Here is a 21,715-nt window from a genome sequence, read left to right on the forward strand (position 1 = left end):
TTGCCCCCACTACTCCCCTTGGAAGGCTGTTCCAGAACTTCACTCCTCTAATGGTTAGAAACCTTCGTCTAATTTCAAGTCTAAACTTCCTAGTGTCCAGTTTATATCCATTTGTTCTTGTGTCCACATTGGTACTAAGCTTAAATAATTCCTCTCCCTCCCTAATATTTATCCCTCTGATATATTTATAAAGAGCAATCATATCCCCCGCTCAACCTTCTTTTGGTTAGGCTAAACAAGCCAAGCTCTTTCAGTCTCCTTTCATAAGACAGGTTTTCCATTCCTCGGATCATCCTAGTAGCCCTTCTCTGTACCTGTTCCAGTTTGAATTCATCCTTCTTAAACATGGGAGACCAGAACTGCACACAGTATTCCAGATGAGGTCTCACCAGTGCCTTGTATAACGGTACTAACACCTCCTTATCTTTGCTGGAAATACCTCGCCTGATGCATCCTAAAACTGCATTAGCTTTTTCAACGGCCATATCACATTGGCGGCTCATAGTCATCCTGTGATCAACCAATACTCCAAGGTCCTTCTCCTCCTCTGTTACTTCCAACTGATGTGTCCCCAATTTATAACTAAAATTCTTATTACTCCCTAAATGCATGACCTTGCACTTTTCACTATTAAATTTCATCCTATTCCTATTACTCCAGATTACAAGGTCATCCAGATCTTCCTGTATGATATCCCGGTCCTTCTCTGTGTTAGCAATACCTCCCAGCTTTGTGTCATCCGCAAACTTTATTAGCACATTCCCACTTTTTGTGCCAAGGTCAGTAATAAAAAGATTAAATAAGATTGGTCCCAAAACTGATCCCTGAGGAACTCCACTAGTAACCTCCTTCCAGCCTGACCAATTCACCTTTCAGTATGACACGTTGAGTCTCCCCTTTAACCAGTTCCTTATCCACCTTTCAATTTTCATATTGATCCCCATCTTTTCCAATTTAACTAATAATTCCCAATGTGGAACCATATCAAATGCCTTACTGAAATTGAGGTAAATTAGATCCACTGCATTTCCTTTGTCTAAAAAATCTGTTACCGTCTCAAAGAAGGAGATCAGGTTGGTTTGGCACGATCTACCTTTTGTAAAACCATGTTGTATTTTGTCCCAATTACCATTGACCTCAATGTCCTTAACTACTTTCTCTTTCAAAATTTTTTCCAAGACCTTACATACTACAGATGTCAAGCTTTCCCACGGTGCTTCTTTGGAGGATGGTGATGTAATGTATAGCTTGGTGGTACTCAGTTTTGATGGTGATTCCTAAAGTAGTAGTTCATGATGTCAAGTATCAGAGGGGTAGCCGTATTAGTCTGGATCTGTAAAAAGTGACAAAGAGTTCTGTGGCACCTTATAGATTAGCAGACATATGGGAGCATAAGCTTTCGTGGGTGAATACTCACTTCGTCAGATGCATGTAGTGGAAATTTCCAGAGGCAGGTATAAATATGGAGCCAAGAATCAGTCTAGAGATAACGAGGTTAGTTCAGTCAGGGAGGATGAGGCCCTCTTCTAGCAGTTGAGGTGTGAACACCAAGGGAGGAGAAACTGCTTTTGTAGTTGGCTAGCCATTCACAGTCTTTGTTTAATCCTGAGCTGATGGTGTTAAATTTGCAAATGAACTGAAGCTCAACAGTTTCTCTTTGAAGACTTGAGGACCAGACTGCAAACTTGACACCATCAGCTCAGGATTAAACAAAGACTGTGAATGATTAGCCAACTACAAAAGCAGTTTTTCCTCCCTTGGTGTGAACACCTCAACTGCTAGAAGAGGGCCTCATTCTCCCTGATTGAACTAACCTCGTTATCTCTAGACTGATTCTTGCCTGCATATTTATACCTGCCTCTGGAAATTTCCACTACATGCATCTGATGAAGTGAGTATTCACCCACGAAAGCTCATGCTCCAATACGTCAGTCTATAAGGTGCCACAGGACTCTTCGTAGATTATTGATGTAGTTCTTGATGTAGCTTACGTGTATTATACCTAATAATTTGAAATAGAATACCTTCCCAAGCTTAGAACTATGTCTGCCTGTCCACAAGTGATATACAATGCGTCCTTTTCTTAGGAATTAACCTAAATTGTCCATGATTATTTTTTTTGGAATAACTTAATTTTTTTTCTTTAAATTCAGTACAGCATGTACTAGTATAAATGAACTGCTTGAATTTCCTTCCAGACTGAAAGAACATTGCACTGCTATGGAGAATGAATCAAATGCAACGACGTGTTCCGCATGTACAACTACCATCACCACCACCTCCTCCTCTCGGACACAACCACCACAGATATCTGTCTACAGTGGCTCCGACAGACATGCTGTACAGGTACTGGGCTGTGATGTTGTGCAGAGGTTCACAACCAGGGATCTGGGACCTCCTGGAGGGTCACAAGCAGGTTTCAGGGAGGCCTCCAAAATAAGAGAGCAAAGCCAGTGTTAGACTTGCAGGAGCCCAGGGCAGAAAGCTGAAGCCTGAGCCCCGCCATGCAAAGCTGAAGCCAAAGCCCAAGCAACTTGGGCTCCCTGTGGCCCCTGGCCTGCTTGCTACCCCCTAATGCCGGCCCTGGTTTTTAATCTACTAGATATGTAGAAAAACCGTTGTGTGGCACAGGTGGGCTGGGGAGTTTTTATAGCATGTTGTGGGGGCTCTGAAAGAAAAAGGTTGAGAACCTCTGATGTAGTGTACAGAGGAATGGAAAGAAATTCATAACCAATGTTTACTGATTTAAAAACTCAAACATAGGCAACAGTACTGGCTTATAAAAATAAAGTGGGCAGTGCTGCATGCTAGTTTCACTCATGTTTTCCCTTCTAGTTCTTACTGTCTGGCTTGTTTGAGTGTTTTCATGAAATATTGATTGTCTACAAAAACTTTCAGTGGTAGAAACAGTGCTGATGACTTGAATCTTACAATATACAGACTAGAATTGTTATCACAATCATAAGTAGTGGAGTGGATGAAATATCTAGATTCCCTGAAACTACAGCCTTGTCATGACAAGGGTCAGCTCAGCTCACCGGTCTTTTGCATAGATATATTACATACCATGTATTTTGTAAGGTTGTATGTGAGGTTTTTCTGATGAGACCTTTAAAAACCAATATGCATAGACATTAATAATATCATGGCTTCATTGAAGTCAGTGGTAAAACTCCCATTGACTTCATTGGAGCTAGAATTTTATCCTAAAGGTCCTGTGACACGTTTTCGAAGAGTAAGTGTAGAAGGTTGCCCCAGTGTTCTTTCCAGTCTTTTCTCTCCAATCCCAGCTGTTGTGTAACATTTCTTAGTGCCAGTTATCTGCTTTGCTTATATGTCATTCACCTGAGAAGAACCAGCATTTCAGTAGGGCTGTATATTATGTATTTTATTTGTAAAATAATTTGGAAACAATTGAGCTGAAAGGTGCTATATAATGTGGATTGTCAAAGAACAGGCTTATACTGTAGACCAGAATGTGTGTGTTAGTTACAATCTATAATTCACTTGAACAATGATTATGTAGGAAGTTTAGTGTTATGCAGGTGTGTGTGGGGGGGAAGTGGGGAGAGTGTTTGTTTTTATTTTCTTGCAGTAGTGAACTTCCATTATAGCACTATCAAGATTAATATAGTTTAGTATTTTGTAGGGCTGTCGATTCATCGCGGTTAACTCATGCGATTAATTTTTGAGTTAATAGCAGTTTTAATCACACTATTAAGCAATAGAATACCAGTTAACATTGATTAAATATTGGATTTTTTCTACATTTTCATATATATTCTGTGTTGTAATTAAAATCAAAGTGTATATTATTTTTTATTACAAATATTTGCACTGTAAAAATGATAAAAGAAATAGTATTTTTCAATTCACCTCATACAAGCAATGTAGTGCAATCTTTGTCGTGAAAGTGCAATTTACAAATGTAGACTGTTTTTGAGTGCAGTTATGTAACAAACAAACAAAAAAAGGTAAAACTTCAGCACCTACAAGGCCACTCAGTCCTACTTCTTGTTCAGCCAATTGCTAAGACAGAGAAGTTTGTTTACATTGGCAGAAGATAATGTTGTTCGTGTCTTATTTACAATGTCACCAGAAAGTGAGAGCAGGCATTTGTAGCTAGCACTGCAAGGTATTTACATACCAGATATGCTAAACATTCATATGCCCCTTCATGCTTCTGCCACCATTCCAGAGGACAAGCTTCCATGCTGATGATGCTCAATAAAAAAAGAATGCTTTAATTAAATTTGTGACTGAACTCTTTGGGGGAGAATTGTAGGTCTCCTGTTGTTTTACCCGCATTCTGCCATATATTTCATGTTATAGCAATCTTGGATGACCCCAGCACATGTTCATTTTAAGAACATTTTCACTGCAGATCTGACAAAACGCAAAGAAGGTACCAATGTGAGATTTCTAAAGATAGCTACAGCACTCAACCCAAAGTTTAAGAATCTGAAGTGCTTTCCAAAGGGACGAGGTGTGGAACACGCTTTCAGAAGTCTTAAAAGAGCAACACTCTGATGCCGAAACTGCAGAACCTGAACCACCAAAAAAGAAAATCAACCTTCTGCTGGTGGTATCTGACTCAGATAATGAAAATGAACATGCATTGGTCTGGATTGCTTTGGATTATTATTGAGCAGAACTCCTCAGCATGGACCCATGTCCTTCAGAATGGTGGTTGAATCATGAAGGGACATATGAATCTTCAGCGCATTTGGCATGTAAATAGCTTGCTATGCCAGCTACAACAGTGCCAGGAGAACCCCTGTTCTCACTTTCAGGTGACATTAAAAATAAGAAGCGGGCAACATTATCTCCTGCAAATTGTAACTAAACTTGTTTGTCTGAGCGATTGGCTGAAGTAGGACTGAGTGGATTTGTAGGCTCTAAAGTCTTAACTTTTTTTTTTGGTATATAATTCTACATTTGTAAATTCTACTTTCATGATAAAGAGATTGCACTACAGTACTTGTATTAGGTGAATTGAAAAATACTATTTCTTTTTTACCGTGCAAAATATTTGTAATAAAAAATAAAGTGAGCACTGTACACTTTGTATTCATTTCAGTTACAACACAGAATATATTTGATGTAGAAAACCTCCAAAATATTTAAATAAATGTATTCTATTATTAACAGTGCGATTAATCGCGATTAACTTTTTTAATTGCTTGACAGCCCTAATATTTGGTAATTGTGATTTGTTACTTATTGGTATATTGCAGGTTATTCAACAGGCCTTGCATCGTCCCCCCAGCTCAGCTGCTCAGTATCTTCAGCAGATGTACGCAGCCCAACAGCAGCATTTAATGCTGCAGACTGCCGCTCTACAACAGCAGCACTTAAGCAGTACCCAGTTTCAGAGTCTGGCAGCTGTTCCACAGGTGAGGCTTAAATATGTTGTGGTGATCTCCTTAGGACACCCAGAACTGCGAGCCACCATGTTACCCCTCTACCTCAGCAAGAGTGAGTTTTGCTGGAGACTAAACTGTGTCCCTGCTTCCTGCCAAAGCAACTTGTCTGCTTCACCAGCAAACTCCTCAAGACTCTGCCAGCGTTAATCTTGCCTTGCAGATAACAGTCAATGAACCTCAGTTCCTCCCTCTGTGTGTGGTGTCTCTCACTGGACAACCACAGAAATTAAGTTTTCTCCCTCTAAAGAGACAGTGTACATATTATTCTGTTAACTTAGCTGAAGACTTGCATTTACTTCAGTATAATGGCACTGAGATGATTCTTAGTAAAATTTAGAAAAAGTTTTTATTAAAAGAAATTTTAGTGATACTAAGCAAGAGAGGGAGACAGGTATGGTTATATACAAAACATACTTTCTATTGACTTAAAATTTAATTTTAGCAAGATACAAACTTTGCCTAAGTAGTTTTCTTACTTATATCAGGTTACCAGCGTCCCCAACCTTTCAGATGACAGGATCCAACTTTCACAGGCTGAAAGTGTATTGTATGCTATGTCCCCTAAGTAATGGATAGCTAAAAGGTCTTTGATCCCCTTATGTTACCCAAAGCCCATTATCTCTGCCTTAAGAGCCAGGAAGGCACCCTGGGTACACGTTCTGTCCCCTGGTGAGCTCACTAACCTCCTCCTTCCATTTGTTAGCTTGATGGCTTTGTTTACCTTATATGTAAATTTACTTTCATCTTCCTTTGCCTGCAGTCAAGATGGTCAGACAGGCAAATCCACATTCCTTTGTTTAGGCTGTCAACTTAGTGAATGCACTGCCTCCCAAGCACATCGTAAGCACATATTTCTAGCGCGCGCACACACACCCCTTTGTACACAAACTGTACATATATCACAATTTTTGGAACCAGCGTGTCATCAGTTTACATATAATACCTTACAAGACACCATTTAGATACGTATTATGACAACAGTGCATTGTGTGTGTGTCAGGCCTGATATGAACTACAGTATGATGGGCCCTCTGTTAGTTGATATTGCGGGATCCCAGGATCACACGTCTAAAACTAATGTTCTAGGATGAAAAACGTAAACCATTACCAAACCTAATAACAGCTTTACTGTGCATGTCTAAATATCTCACAATAATTCATTGTAGTATTTTAGTGACTTTATTCTTTCAATTTTCTCTGTGTGGACTGCAAACCCACTTGAATATTTTTAGTTTTGTAAGAATCTCAGTAGGTTCCCATCCAATGCTCTGGGTGTCCATTACATATATTAAATTGTACAGATACTTACTCGGTACAATAAAGGACTTAATGATGTTAACAGAAAAAATCCAAACTTTTCCAACCGTCAACCCCCCTTCCCAAAATATGGATGAGGTGGGGAAGGAACATAGTACTCCCCAATACAGATAAAATAAAAATAGTTAGTGTTTTATATCTTATTTTGGTACTTAATTTTAGTGAATCATGCTGAGGAATATGGGTACATAATAAGTTACAACAAACCTTAGTTGTAATTCTGAAATTGGAAAAGAAAGTACGAGACAATACCATATTCTGTTCTCATTTGCAAAGGCTTTAGCATTAATCATCACAATAAGACTTATCCAATGCTCATTAAAGTCAATGGAAAGACTTCCATTGACCTCAGTGGTTATTGGAAAGGGAACGGAATCCTGGTGAGAGAAGTAATTATTGTTTTATACATGGAGAGGCTGAGACATGAAGAGTTAAAGACCTCAAGGCTATACAGCTTCATTTTGTCAGACATAGGATTAGGACTCGGAGTTGCTGGATCACAGTCATGTACCTCTTGCATTGGATCATGCTGATTGCCTGAGACAGTCACATGATCTCAACCTAAAATTGAGATACTCAGAAGAAGGTAACTAACGTTGCATCCATGTTCAATAAAGGACTTTGAATTTAAGACCATTAAATATAATCCACACAGGACTTGACCTTTTAATCCTTACATATTAAAATATATGGGGGACTTCTCATGTGAGTAAGCATAATGGGATTGCATTCTTAATTAGAAAGTGGATCCTGTTTCCTTGCTGTTCATATGTTTTACGCTGTTATCCACGTTGCAGGTAACCCTCCTCTCACCCCCAAAAGCAAAACAAGATTGCCATGCAAATAAAAGCGAGTATTTGTAAACAAATTCAAAGGTAGCCAATAGAGAGATGAATAAAATTTTTAAGCAATTGTGACAGGCAGAAGCTGTAAAAATTGAGGGAAACCTTCATTTACTTACATGATCTGCTACTGGAAAAACATAATTTTGTTTTTTGTCCATTAAATGGGTTTCCATAGGATTTAATTTTAGTATTAAGAATTATATGGCAGTAAAAATCATCCAGAATACAATTGCAGAAATGCTTATGCACTTATAATTTAGAATGGAAAAGCTGATGTTCACAACCCCATATTGAGAGAGGCTTTTGTCTTAGCCATAAAAATTTGGTTCCTGCTGCAACCAGGGATGCAAAGCCTTGCTGGAAATAAACTTTTTTCCTCTCAAATTTCAAAATATTTTGACTTTTAGTGTTTTGGAATTTATCATTTAAAAATGATAAAGTAGTTTTGTGTGCTAAACAAAAATGGAGGGTGACACTTTGTTTCAGAGTTTGCCATTCAATTATTGTATTGCTTTCTCTTTTGAAAAAATAACTGAAATGACCAAACATTTAACTCTGAAAAGTGTTTTTGGAGCATGCGTAATTACCTTTGGAAGGTATTTTATGAGGATTTTTAATCACAGTGCAAATCAATTTCGTAAGGATTTTAGTGAGGACTGATTTTTACACTTTAACATTGGTGGCCTGTCATGTAAGTTTTCAGTGCTGTATGTGGTGGACTAAACACCCAGCTCCATCATTAACACTTTCCTGGTTTCTGTTAGTTTGTGTTCCTCTCAGAGGTACTAAGCCTGCAAATTCTGAGTGCCTTCATATTAATGTGAATTGAGGACATTGGGCACCATGCAGTTTAGGGCCCATAAATGGAGTGCACTATGCTGTAAACACATCCCTAACTTTACTGGGTAAAATTTATTTATTTTTACTGGTAATTCAGAGAAAGGGTAAAACTAGAGGTGGGTTTCTGTTGGCTCATGTAATAATACCAGTGTTATTTAAACTTTTATTTCTGCTTAGATGACCTATTTATCACATGTTCTTGCTATTTAGGCAAGCCTGTCGGGTGGAAGGCAGTGTTCATCCCCTACTGGGAGCGTCACTCAGCAGTCAAGCATATCACAGACCTCGGTATGTAATCAAACAAGGTTCTGTATCCCATCCTAGCCTTCAATGGCTATAATGCAACTTCTTGTAAAGAAAAAACATTTTTCATGTTTAAAATAAATAAATCTGACTAAAATTATTGCAACATAATGAGAAGTAGGTACATAATGAGACTGTAGTAGTTAAAGGTAAAAAGATGTATTAGATCATAGAATCCATTCATTACTCCTCTAAAAGGACATCATGTGTTAAACTAGTATCCCGATTAGTCTGGGATTTTCAAAGGAATCCAAGGTAGTTAGTTGCCCAATTCCCCTTTGAAAATCTCAACCTTTATCTTAAGAAAATATTAAGTACAATTTCTAGGAAGCACAATTTAACATTAAGTTGCATAATATTTTACAGTTATTGGCCAAAATTTTCAAACTTGAATATCTAAAATTAGGCAACTAAACCCATATGTGGGTAGATAAAATAAAAGTTGCTTGCTTGATCTTCAGAGCTGCCGAGCAAGCTGTGAGTAGTTAGCACCTTAAAAGATCAGGCCACTTTTATTCATGTGCCTAAATATGGATTTAGGCATGTAACATTTGGGTGTCTAAAGTTTATTTTTCTTAAAATATTAATTGCTGGCTTGTACCACATTCAGTAAATATCTGTTCATGGTAGCTGTTTAATCCATTTCCACAACATTACCCTTTATGCTAATTATTGTTTCAGATTCTGATTGAGACAGTGTTAAAGTACACAAATACCCAATTATTATTTATGAATTACAGGCCACTATGTGTAGTGCAGTTGTTTTTTAACCTTTTTCATTTGCAGACCCTTAAAAAAATTTCATATGGAGGTGTGGACCCATTTAGAAGTCTTAGACAGTCTGCAGACCCCAGGTTGAAAACCACTGCTATATGGTAACCACAACCTTTTGTGGCACCCTTAGACATAGTTTGTGGACCCCCAGGGGTTGAAAACCACTGGTGTAGTGCAAAAATAGAAGCACTTTGTTTGTCCTCTACAATTACAGATTTTCAGTGCTGTTCCTTTAAAATACCACACCTTATTTGTATGACATACAATTTTTTGCAGTTATGTTCTCATAAAATACACATGTTTAGTAGGGAGCTATTACACAAGTGCTTGTCAGTCTGTTAACTTGCATCTGTTAATTGGAAATGCTGAGGACTGATTAAACATAAGGTTTTAATTTTTCAAAATCTCAGAAGCCCACTGTTGCATCAAATTTCACATTTCTAATTTTGTAACACTAGGTATTGTCATTGTGAATTTAAATTGAGCATTTAGGTATACAGATTGGCCAGAAAAACTTAACTGGCCAGTCTCCTCATACGTGGTTTGTATATGCATTCATGATAACTGTATACAGAAATCAGACAAGCGATTTATACATAATTTTAAGATTCTGATTCTTTGAAAGCCAATATAAGAATAACAAAATTTTAATGTGGCAATGCCGGAAAGTGTAATATCTTCAAAGTCTAAACATCGTAAGTCTCAGGAAGACAGATTTAACTATTTCAATAGGTTCCACTTTTGAATATTGTATAATGGAATAGCTTTGAAAAACTAGATGTGACAGATTACTATGCTTGCAAAATATTTGTGTCTTAATGTTTTTCATAGTTGTGAGCTTAATTCTGAGCCGCTAATCTTATTTTTCACTTTGTAGTAACTCACTTTATATTAAACTAATTTATAGTAATTGGTAAGATTACTAACAATTATAATAGACTACTAAATATTTAGAGAGACCAGCCTTGTCTCTCTAAATATCCTGGGACTGACACAGCTTACAACGACACTTCACACTAAGTCTTTGACTTTTAACGTTCTGTGGCCATTTAGCATAAAATAAGGGCAATTCTTTGGATAGTACAAACAACTGGCTTCATCAGATGAAAACTATGCTATCTTTTCCTTATTTCATGGTAACTCTGGTAAATTATCCAGAGGAAAATAACCTTTTCATTAGTTAGTTTTGTTTCTGTTCAACCATAATAAATTAATTGCTGTCTTCTCCAGTGCATTCATTCTGTAGCTAGAACTTCCATTCACAACTCACAAAAAACACCCATTGATCCAACAATCAAAGCTTATCATTCATTAAGAATGCTTTGCATTAAACCAAACAGTCATTATGGGGAATTATGCATTTTCATGTGAAGAATACAATGCACAGTGTAAATTTTAAATTGGCAGTGGTATTTAAGGATTTGTTTGTAATGGCCTTGGCCTTGTCTTCCTCCAAATGACATTTATGCAACTTAAGCCCCACATTTACTGTTTGTATTTTTTTATGTACACGTGAATCATTAATTATTTAGAACCTGTATTCTGGTGAATTATGCCAACGCACAATTCTTTAAAACCAGTTATCTTTGACACTGTGTGAAAATGTTGGCTTAAAATTTCATTCCTTATTATCCTCACTAGTTTAGAATTTTACCAAAATACTGTGAATTTCTTCATTTGAAAATGTAGCTGTCTGAACTCTTGTTGTTTACTTCATTTATATAAACACCATGCACCTCAGTAGTGATATGTAAACAACTCGTTTTCCATCCTAATTTAGAGGGGGCAGCAGATAAGTATTAAGGTGTGAGAAAAGGAGTAGATAGTGTTACAGTGTGGATTATTGATGTCACCGATTTGAATTGGTGTCTTAAACTAGTGACAGACCACACATTTCTGTATTGTGTATGCTTTAGCTATTTGTGTTTCATGTTCAATGCAAAACTAAAAATAAAACTTATGGTGACAAGTAACTCTCTTCAATTCATGGATTGAACTGCCCAAGCATGGCTGCATGTAAATTGCATTATTATAATGAAAATGTACAATACTGCCACATTAATATTGCTACTTATAAAAAAAGTACTGTGTGAGCATTCACACAGTAGCTGACTTATTTTGATGAGACTCTGTAGCAGTCATAGACTTCAGATCAAAATATTGTTGAAGTCTTTACAGCTTGGATGCTACAACTGCCTTCATGTATTTGGTAAGGCTGATTGACTTTAAAACCCAGGATGAAGGGCCTTGACCAAAGTAAAATTTTTACTTCCTTAGATTAACCTTTCCACCTCTCCTACACCTCCACAATTAATAAGCCGTTCACAGACCTCCAACACTACTAGCAGCAGTATAACCCAACAGACTATGTTGCTGGGGAGCACTTCTCCTACCCTGAGTGCAAGCCAGGCTCAAATGTACCTCCGAGCACAAATGGTAAGTTTCACAAGTTGCTGTGATCACTGTTAGTTTTTGAAAGTTTTACTGTTTTGTGTTTTTGTAAATGGTTCAGGTATCTTTAGCTTCAGGCAGTGTTGGGAATTTGTAGCTTATTTTTGTACATAAATAGCTCTTAGAGCAATGTGAGCCACAGAGACAAAGGGGCTGCTTAGTCCTTTGAGAGCAGAAAAAAGAAATTATGCTTTAGAAACAGCTCAATGTTATTAGTTTGGTACATATTGTAATTAATGAGATGATTGAACACTTGTAAAATAGGAAGAGAACATCTGTCCTTGCTTAGTGGATGTGTGACAAGACATACTGTAGCTGTTTGTATTCCCAGCAGAATGTTCTAATGTGTTTCTAGCATCAGAGTTCACAGGCTCTTGATTAAAGCTCTCACATTTAACTAAGAATATACTTTGATGGAGTATTGCCTCTGGAGACTGAGTTGGGTTTATAGACTTCATTCTGTTAAAATTCATATGGGATTCATTTGATTTTTGCAATTTCTTGTCAGTTTTGTATTTTCTGTTTTTAAACAAAGGGTAATTTTCAAAGCTTGAATAATTCTACAGTAAAAGAAAATGACTGTTGTAAAACCTTAGAGATTTAAAAAATTTAATGCTGTTCACAGTGCAAACACAGGCTCCTGTCCTGCAATGAGCTTTGCATGGGCAGACCCCTGCCCTTGTGCAGAGCCTCACTGAAGGCATTGGGGCTCTGCACAAGTGCACAGATCCATCCAAGTGGTATTCAGTGCTGGTGTGGGGCCATAGATATTTCTATTGTTTGCCTACAAGCTATGGCCCAGGTCCTGCAAAGACTTTTATGCATGTGCTTCGTGCACTGAGTACTCCCCACTGACTTCAGATCTCATTCCATAATAGGGGCTCTTGATATTAGTGGGACTACTGACAGTGCATGAAGTTAAGTACATGCATAAGACTTGCACAATTGGGACCTATAATTATATTTATGGAAAATCCCCTCGTCCCCCTGAGATTTGTAAAACAATATAGGTATACACTGGTAGAGCTTTTTCTTATCCTATTAAATTTCCTACATACTTATGGAGAAAGTAGTTAAAACTGTAGATGCAGCAATCTAGTATATGCTACCAGTGTTTTGTGGATGCCTGGAAAGAGCTGTCTCCAGTGTGCCGAAAAATAAAGGGTATTGGATATTTCAACATTTGACACTCAATTCAAGTAAATAATGTAACATACAGTAGTATACAGCAGTAATACAATATCAGCAGTTTTCCATTTCAGTTCCCTTTTAGATATTTGAGAACAGCTATTTACTGAACCTTGGGAAATTCAGGAGTGATGTGGAAAGTGCAGAAGATATTCTAATGCCATATGACTTTCATGTCTCTTTAGTTATGATACAGTTCTTTATAATGTAAAATATTATTTGTTTGTATAAAGACCTGTAGGAGAGCGCAGTCTCCAAGCACACCGTCATGCAGCATGGCTTACTACTACAGTCCCCTACCTCAGTTTCTGGATATAATTAATTTACACTCCAAAGTCTTTGGGAACAATATTCTCACTCTTTTGGGTTCCAATTTATTAAACATAACCCAGCTCTCAAAAGAGCTGCCTTTTCATCCAACCCTAGGTTCAGGGCCCCCAAATCCTCCTTTCTGGGACTCTGTGCTTCAAGTGCTGGCCTCCTTCATCCGCAAACTCACCTGTTTAGTTCGGGCTTTTCACAACTTTCCTTGTAGAACTGTGTCCTTTAAATCCTCCCTTCAGTAAGCTCTCCCTGACTGGGCTTGGAACCTTGTTTTTGAGTCATCCATCCCCATCATATGACTGCTCCCTTGACCCTTCCCATGTGGGTCTAATTATCCTAAACACGTGGGTGAGTAGCCCTGCTCCTCCCCCTCTGCAAGGCTCATGGTCCTGGGCCTTCCTGCTGCTATAGAGAGCAATGACCTGAGTTTTCCTATCCCTGCCCCCTTCAGACACTAATTATTCTGAGACTATATTCCTCTGACCCAGTGGCTGTTTGGATTTCCTTCGGCCTTCCTCTGTCATCTCTAGACACATGGAATGGGGTGACTGGTCTCTCACGTTACTTCCTTTGGCCTTAAAGGGCCAGGACTCTGTTACAAGGCCCAGTCTTGAAGACTTTTTCCTGAATCATAGCCTCAGATTTGGGCCCTTATATTTTTGTTTATATTTATGAAATCTTGTTGTTTGAATTAACAGACATGTAGTCTGCTTAGTTCAGAGTGGTTATCCTCCTCTGCCTCTTTGGCTATCTTTTAAAAGCATTCTTTCTTGCCTTTTGCAAGAGTAATTCTTCTGAGGAACACATGTATCAAGTCTAGTCTTACTCCTTCAAATTATTCTGTCTCTCTCAGTGGGATGAACTGAAATATTTTTAAAGTAAGCTTGACAATATACCACACCAAAACCCCACCACCATTAGAACTAATTTGCAGTCTTGTTGGCAATCTCAGCACCTAGATAGAGAGGATTGAATGGACAGAGTCTAAACTGTCCCTAAAAGAAGTCCTTGCAGGTTATGACTGAGACACATTGGTGGTGCTTTTTGGGGAAGCTTACATTGGTGTTATCTGTATGGTATATGTTATCTTAATGAACAGAGGATTTTGGTCTCTAGCTGTGACAGTTTTCACAAAACACTCAATTTGTATACTTGGGGAAAAAAAGAAAATGTCACTTACTTGTGTTACTAAACATGATATTCTTTAATTTGAAAATTCATTTTGAGGCAGTGTAATCCAGTTGTCTGAGCAGACTATTGGGTGTCAAGAGATGTAAGGTTCTGTTGCTTTCCATATGCATCATTCCATATCTTTTATCTGACTCTGGTTGCTTGACTTTATGCTTCTGTTCACCCCCTCCTCTGCTCTGGAAAATGAAAGTAAGATTAAGTAAGCCTCTTTTGAGACACATGGATGGAAAGCAACGTAAGTGCAGAAGTAATTATCCTTAAAAAGCAGAACACATTTTTTAAATTAATACTTATGTTTATATAATGTATATTGTTTGAGATCCCACAAACATTTGCTTTTAAAAAAAATAAAGTGGAGTTAAAGGCAATGAGAATTTAAATTAGAATTCATTCATCCATCCCTAAGTAACATTTTCCTCCCTACTATAAATGTAAAGGGTTTACTGTTACATGACTACTCTCTTTTATCTGTGAATTGTGTTTTCTTCAGTTTTCTTTTTCTGTCTTCTCAGCTGATTTTTACTCCTGCTACCACTGTGGCTGCTGTCCAGTCTGACATTCCTGTTGTCTCATCATCGTCGTCCTCTTCCTGTCAGTCTGCAGCTACTCAGGTGAGCTTGCCTGGATTTATTGTACATCTACTTCACTGAGCTAGAGCTCTAAGTGAAATATCAATGTGCATATGTTTTCCGTGTTTATATTGTAATAGTGTCTATAAGTCCTTAATGTGCTCTTTTAATGTCATAACAAATACATTGAATATTTGGCTTTCAAGATGTTACAAACCATAGATAACTAATTATTACTGTACCAAAACAACTTAACTGCAGTCTTCCACAACTGACATAGTAATAATTATTTTGTAGGTTACATTGTTTTGTCTTGCTTTGCAGCAGATGCATTCCTTTAAAGATCAAGACCTTACTGTTTTATTCTCATGTTGTTTACATTTGACAGTTCTTCATAGTTTCATTGTATCATTCAATAACTTCTGACCTAATTTTAAAAAAAGTAATTTAATAGGATTATTACATCTTACAAATTTTAATTTACATATTGGCATGTGTTACTATTGTTCAATGTGTGAAGCCACAGAGAATTGAGAAGTGGCAGGGTTTTCAGTAATGTCAGTATGTTAATAGAACCTGGATCTATTCGAACCATCCTTTCAGATCCCAGGAGTCAGCCTCATTACCCTCTCCCTGTCTGATCAAGGTTGATGAGTTAATGGCAGAGCTGATTGAAACTAATCTTGGGTAAGATGGGGATATTACTAACAGGTTGGAGAAAATGTCCAGAAGATCTTGCTTGCATGGTGGTAGATTTATTGTTTGGCCTATTCTGTTCGGGGGTGGCTAGATGTAATTTTACTATACAATGAACATAAAAATTCAAGTTTCAACAATAGTCAAGAAAAACTTGTTTTCAATTACAGAATATTCTGATGTTGCATTGGACTTGCCACAGACTCTCAAAAAAACCCACAACCCACACTCAGAATTCAATGATAAAGAGTAATTCCTCAGAAGAATTACTCTTGCAAAAGGCAAGAAAGAATGCTTTTAAAATATAGTCAAAGAGGCAGAGGAGGATAACCACTCTGAACTAAGCAGACTACATGTCTGTTAATTCAAACAACAGGCTTTTGTCCTTGGGGATATGTAACACTCTCATTCTATGCACTGTGTGCAATTCAAGCTCATGAAAGGTTGAAAAAAAATTGTATAAACTATTGCACACACAAAATTATGTGAGAAAATCATTAAGGTGCCAGAGTCAATCACCCAAAGGTTAGCAAATTCCACAATTTAAGGTTACTTGTTACCTATGTAACTTTAATTCAGCCCTCTTATGTGTATGCATTATAATAGTCTTTAATTACATGACCACATTCTGTTTTTCCATAGGACTTCTGCATCATTTAGTCCAGAGTGGATAATACTCACTTAATGAGAAGCTATACAATATTTTATTTTCTGCTCATTGTTCAATGTAGAGCCTGTGTCTTGTTTACTGTGCAGCACTCAAGGCCTGAAAATGATTAATTTACTGTAACCAGGTCACCACTCACCTCACACAAGTGCCCCCCTGGTCAGATGCATGCACGTGCAGTCTTTCAGTTTTTGTAGAATGGGGTGGCACCCAGATTTTGTGCATGCCTCCCATCCTTGGTCAGTGGTTTCTTTGGTGGGTCTTCAGTGACTCAGCCCTGCAGCTGAGTCACACACACTGTCTGTAGGTGGAACAGAGTATACAGTCTTTACCTTCTCCTGGCCTTAGTATGGGGCCAGACCCCCAGGGCTTCTTCCTTGGAGACTCTGTCTTCCTGCAGCCCTCCCTAGGCTCAGTCCTGGCTCAATCCCCATAGCCAGCCAGAATTCCCTTCTTAGGGTATGTCTACACTACAAGAGTAGTTCGATTCAACTTAATTCGAATTTGTGGAATCGACCTTACGAAGTCGAATTTGTGTATCCACACTAAGGACACTAATTCGACTTTGTGATTCCACACTAACAGGGCCAGCGTCGACTTTGGAAGCGGTGCACTGTGGGAAGCTATCCCACAGTTCCCGCACTCCCCGCTGCCCATTGGAATTCTGGGATTTCCCCCCAATGCATGCTGGGGGGAAAACTGTGTCGAGGGTGGTCTTGAGTAATTGTCAGCATTCAACCGTCACTCCCGCCGGCGGGAAATCAGTTCGCGCACTTTTCCTGTTAGTGACAGCACGTACGCCACAGCACTCCACTGCGATCATGGAGCCCGCTGCGATCATCGCTGCACTTATCGCCGTTGTCAACTCCTCGCACCTTATCGTCCACCTCTTCAACAGTCAGATGCTGAGAAATCGGGCGAGGAGGCTCCGGCAGCGCGGTGAGGACATGAAGTCTCAGAGTGGCACAGACCTCTCAGAAAGCACGGTACGCCGCGCCATGGAGATCATGGTGGCAATGGGTCATGTTCATGCTATGGGACAGCGATTCTGGGCCCGGGAAACAAGCACGGACGGGTGGGACCGCATAGTGCTGCAGGTGTGGGATGAATCACAGTGGCTGCGAAACTTCAGGATGCGTAAGGGCACTTTCCTTGAACTGTGTGACTTGCTGTCCCCTGCCCTGAAGCGCAAGGACACCCGGATGCGAGCAGCCCTGAGTGTGCAGAAGCGAGTGGCCATAGCCCTCTGGAAACTTGCCACGCCAGACAGCTACCAGTCAGTAGCGAACCACTTTGGCGTGGGCAAATCTACCGTGGGGGTTGCTGTGATGCAAGTAGCCCACGCAATCGTTGAGCTACTGCTCTCAAAGGTAGTGACCCTGGGAAACGTCCAGGTCATCATAGATGGCTTCGCCGCGATGGGATTCCCAAACTGCGGTGGGGCTATAAATGGGACTCACATCCCTATCCTGGGACCGGCCCACCAGGCCAGCCAGTATATTAACCGAAAGGGCTACTTTTCAATGGTGCCGCAAGCACTGGTGGACCATAGGGGACGTTCTACTAACATCAACGTCGGGTGGCCGGGCAAGGTTCATGACGCGCGTGTTTTCAGGAACTCTTGTCTCTTTAGATGCCTGCAGGAAGGTAGTTTCTTCCCGGACCACAGAATAAGTGTTGGGGATGTGGAGATGCCTATAGTGATCCTCAGGGACCCAGCCTACCTGCTAATGCCCTGGCTCATGAAGCCCTATACAGGCGCCTTGGACAGTGACAAGGAGCTCTTCAACTACCGGCTGAGCAAGTGCAGAATGGTGGTGGAGTGTGCTTTCGGACGTCTCAAGGGGAGATGAAGAAGCTTACTGACTCGCTTGGATCTCAGCAAAAGCAATATCCCCATTGTTATTGCTGCTTGCTGTGTGCTCCACAATCTCTGTGAGAGCAAGGGGGAGACCTTTATGGCGGGATGGGAGGTTGAGGCAAATCGCCTGGCTGCTGATTACGCTCAGCCAGACACCCGTGCAATTAGAAGAGCCCAGCGGGAAACGCTGTGCATCCGGGAGGCTTTGAAAGCTAGGTTCCTCAGGGAGCGGGGTAATCTGTGACTGTTCAGTTTCTTTACAGAGAAGCTGAACCTGCCCCTGTTTCAGTTACTATTGACTTTTTTCAGCGGTTACATACCCCGTTCACCAGGTTTCCCCCCTTCCAACAGACATTTAAAAATAAAGTTAATGGAATATTTTTAATTAGCAACGTTTTCTTTACTAATGAATTCGCATTAAAGGGTTGAAACACGGACGCAGACTGTGGTGGGTAGGGTGTGCAGTGATGTACAGATCGCTTCTACACTCGAGGAATGACAGGCTCCTGCCCCTAGAGCGGTCTGCACTGCCGGACTGGTTGTTTCAACGGAGACTGCCATCCCTCCTTTTCGGGACTCTGTGTGCGGGGGCTATGTGGCCTTGTGGCGGGGGAGGACTGGGGGCAGGACGTTTACAGGTGGGTGTGAAGGAAGAGGTGAGGGGTGCAGGCTCTGGGCTGGGGGTGGGGGTGTAGGAAGGGGTGACGGGTGTGTGGGAAGGGGGAGGAGGTGTAGGAGGATGAGGGCTCTGCCTGGAACATTGTTAATTAACAAAGTTTTCTTTACTAACGAATTCGCGTTAAAGGGTTCAAACAGGGACGCAGACTGTGGTGGGCACGGTGTGCAGTGATGTACAGACTGCTTCTACACTCGAGGAATGACAGGCTCCTGCTCCTACAGCGGTCTCTGGGGGGAGGACGGTTACAGGAGGATGTGCAGGAAGGGGTGGGTTTGCAGGAAGGGGTGAGGGGTGTGTGGGAAGGGTGAGTAGGTGTAGGGGGATGATGGCTCTGGCTGGGGCTCAGGGCATCGGAGAGGCTCATGGCTAGGGTGGAAGGGCATGGTAAGGGCAGCCTGCCTTGCCATTTGTGGATGCCAGGCGCTCGGACCCTGGGGCAGCATACACCTCCCAGACTGACCTGGGGCAGCAGACACCTCCCAGAGTGACCCGGGTGCCTAGTGACTGCACTCTGTGTGTGACCTGCTGTTGATCCTGCCCCCATGTCTGTACCCTGGTAATGGGGGCTGAGGGTTTGGGGCATTGGAGAGGCTCAGGGCTATGGTGGAAGGGCAGGGTAAGGGCAGCCTGCCTTGCCATTTTTGTATGGCAGGCGCTAGGACCCTAGGAAGGGGTGATCCTGCCCCCATGTCTGTACCCTGTTAATGGTGGCTGTCCTATGCAATTAACAAACCCCTCCCCCCCCCCCCTTCACACAAAGTCTTCTGCAAAGAAACATGACGGAAACAGTGATTAACAGCAAACTATTTTTAATACTCAACTACACAGTTGGGGGATGAAACTGGGATTTGGGATTGGGTGAGCCAGGAAGGGAAGCAATTCTCATCCTTTAGGGAATGAGAGCTGTTTGGTACATGAGTGCTCTGCTGGGGTGGAGTGACAGTTTTCACGGCCCCTAGCGCCCCTCCTTCTTGTGATTTTGGGTGAGGGGGGGACAGGACTTTGTGGCGGGGGAGGGCGGTTGCAGATACAGTGCAGGGGGGCTCTCTCCTCCTGCCTGCGGTCCTGCAGAACATCCACAAGGCGCCGGAGCGTGTCTGTTTGCTCCCTCATTAGGCCAAGCAGCGTTTGAGTCGCCTGCTGGTCTTCCTGCCGCCACCTGTCCTCCCGTTTGCTGTGTGAGCGCTGCTGCTGAGAGAGGGTCTCCCTCCACTGCTGGGCCGCCTCGGCTCTGGAGCAGGCCATCAGTTCAGCGAACATCTCGTCCCGAGTCTTTTTCTTTCGCCGCCTAATCTGCGCCAGCCTCTGTGAGGGGGATGCCGGGGCAGGTCGGGAAACAGCCGCAGCTGTGTGATGGGGAAAAAGGAAGTGATTTCCTTGCAAACATACATGTTTGCGAACACTGAACACAGTCTATTCTGTTTCTGTGAACAAGACCATACACGGCACCTATCTCATGCGCTCTCAGAACAAGTTCGAATTTTCGGCATTCACTTTCATTGCCTGGGGTCTTGCACTGGAGATCAGACAAGCGGGGCAGGACAGCAGAATCCGTGTAGCAGCCAGGCCTGGTAAGCCGTAAACTTTAGGCTGCTTAAAAGTTAATATATAGCAGTGTCCTTCTGCTACAGGCAATCTGGAAAGCATAAACTCTGACCCTGTTCCACCACCTCGCGGCTGTCCCCGGGAAAGATCCCTGTATGCTTCCCCTCTGTAGCCTCCACCACGTGGCTGTTAAACGACACTTATTGTTATGCAAAGGAAAAGTGAAGCATTCCCAATAGTAACATTACACTAATTCCCCTAATTAGATGCAGCAGTCGCCGAGCGAGATCACCCTGAGGCGGGTCACTAAGAGAGACAGAGAGCGCATGCTGCATGAAACCCTGCACAGACCAGGGCCCTATGCTGCCATGCTCGTCGAGGCAATGCTCCCACTGTACGTAAGGATAGCCTGGCGCGGAAGAGTGTGCTTCCACGGAGCACCCAATAAGGCACCTCTCCCCAGGAACCTCCTGCGGAGGCTTTTCGAGTACCTCTACGAGAGCTTCGTGGAACTGTCCCAAGAGGATTTCTGTTCTATCCCCATATGCATTGACCTTCTTTTCATATAGTTTTTATTCCTGTTTTTTAAAAAATAAATGTTTACATGTTTATAGCACTTACCGACTGATCCTTCCCCTGATTCAGAGTCCAGGTTAACGGCCGGGGAGGGTTGGTAGGGGATCTCCGTGAGGCTGATGAAGAGATCCTGGCTGTCGGGGAAAGCAGTATTGTAAGCGCTGTCGCCTGCCTCGTCCTCCACAAACCCTTCCTCATCTTCCCCATCCACGAACATCGCCGAGGAACTGCCCGTCGACACTATCCCATCCTCAGAGTCCACGCACACTGGTGGGGCAGTGGTGGCAGACCCACCGAGAATGGCATGCAGTGCCTCGTAGAAGCGGCATGTCTGGGTTGGGCCCGAGCGTCCGTTTGCCGCTCTGATTTTTTGGTAGCCTTGTCTCAGCTCCTTGACTTTCACGCGGCAGTGCGTTGTATCCCGGCTGTATCCTCTGAGTGCCATGGCTTTGGAGACCTTCTC

The 21,715-nt window shown here is 41.4% G+C and overlaps 1 protein-coding gene across 10 annotated transcripts in view; it reads left to right on the forward strand.

Annotated features, from left to right (window-relative positions):
* The window catches only part of PHC3 (polyhomeotic homolog 3), a 114,967-nt gene that overhangs the window by 17,551 nt on the left and 75,701 nt on the right, over positions 1-21,715 (forward strand). For 9 of the 10 annotated variants that reach the window (XM_039487332.1, XM_039487331.1, XM_039487333.1 and 6 more), the window contains exons 2-6: positions 2,199-2,346; positions 5,238-5,396; positions 8,639-8,716; positions 11,783-11,941; positions 15,172-15,270. In XM_039487332.1, the coding sequence (XP_039343266.1) occupies positions 2,221-2,346; positions 5,238-5,396; positions 8,639-8,716; positions 11,783-11,941; positions 15,172-15,270 (621 nt within the window). In that variant the 5' untranslated portion in view covers positions 2,199-2,220. The remainder of the gene's footprint in view (positions 1-2,198; positions 2,347-5,237; positions 5,397-8,638; positions 8,717-11,782; positions 11,942-15,171; positions 15,271-21,715) is intronic. The other variant, XM_039487337.1, reaches the window with a different exon arrangement.

The sequence above is a fragment of the Mauremys reevesii genome, linkage group 9 (assembly GCF_016161935.1).
Source record: "Mauremys reevesii isolate NIE-2019 linkage group 9, ASM1616193v1, whole genome shotgun sequence".
In the NCBI taxonomy this organism is placed as follows: Eukaryota; Metazoa; Chordata; order Testudines; family Geoemydidae; genus Mauremys; species Mauremys reevesii.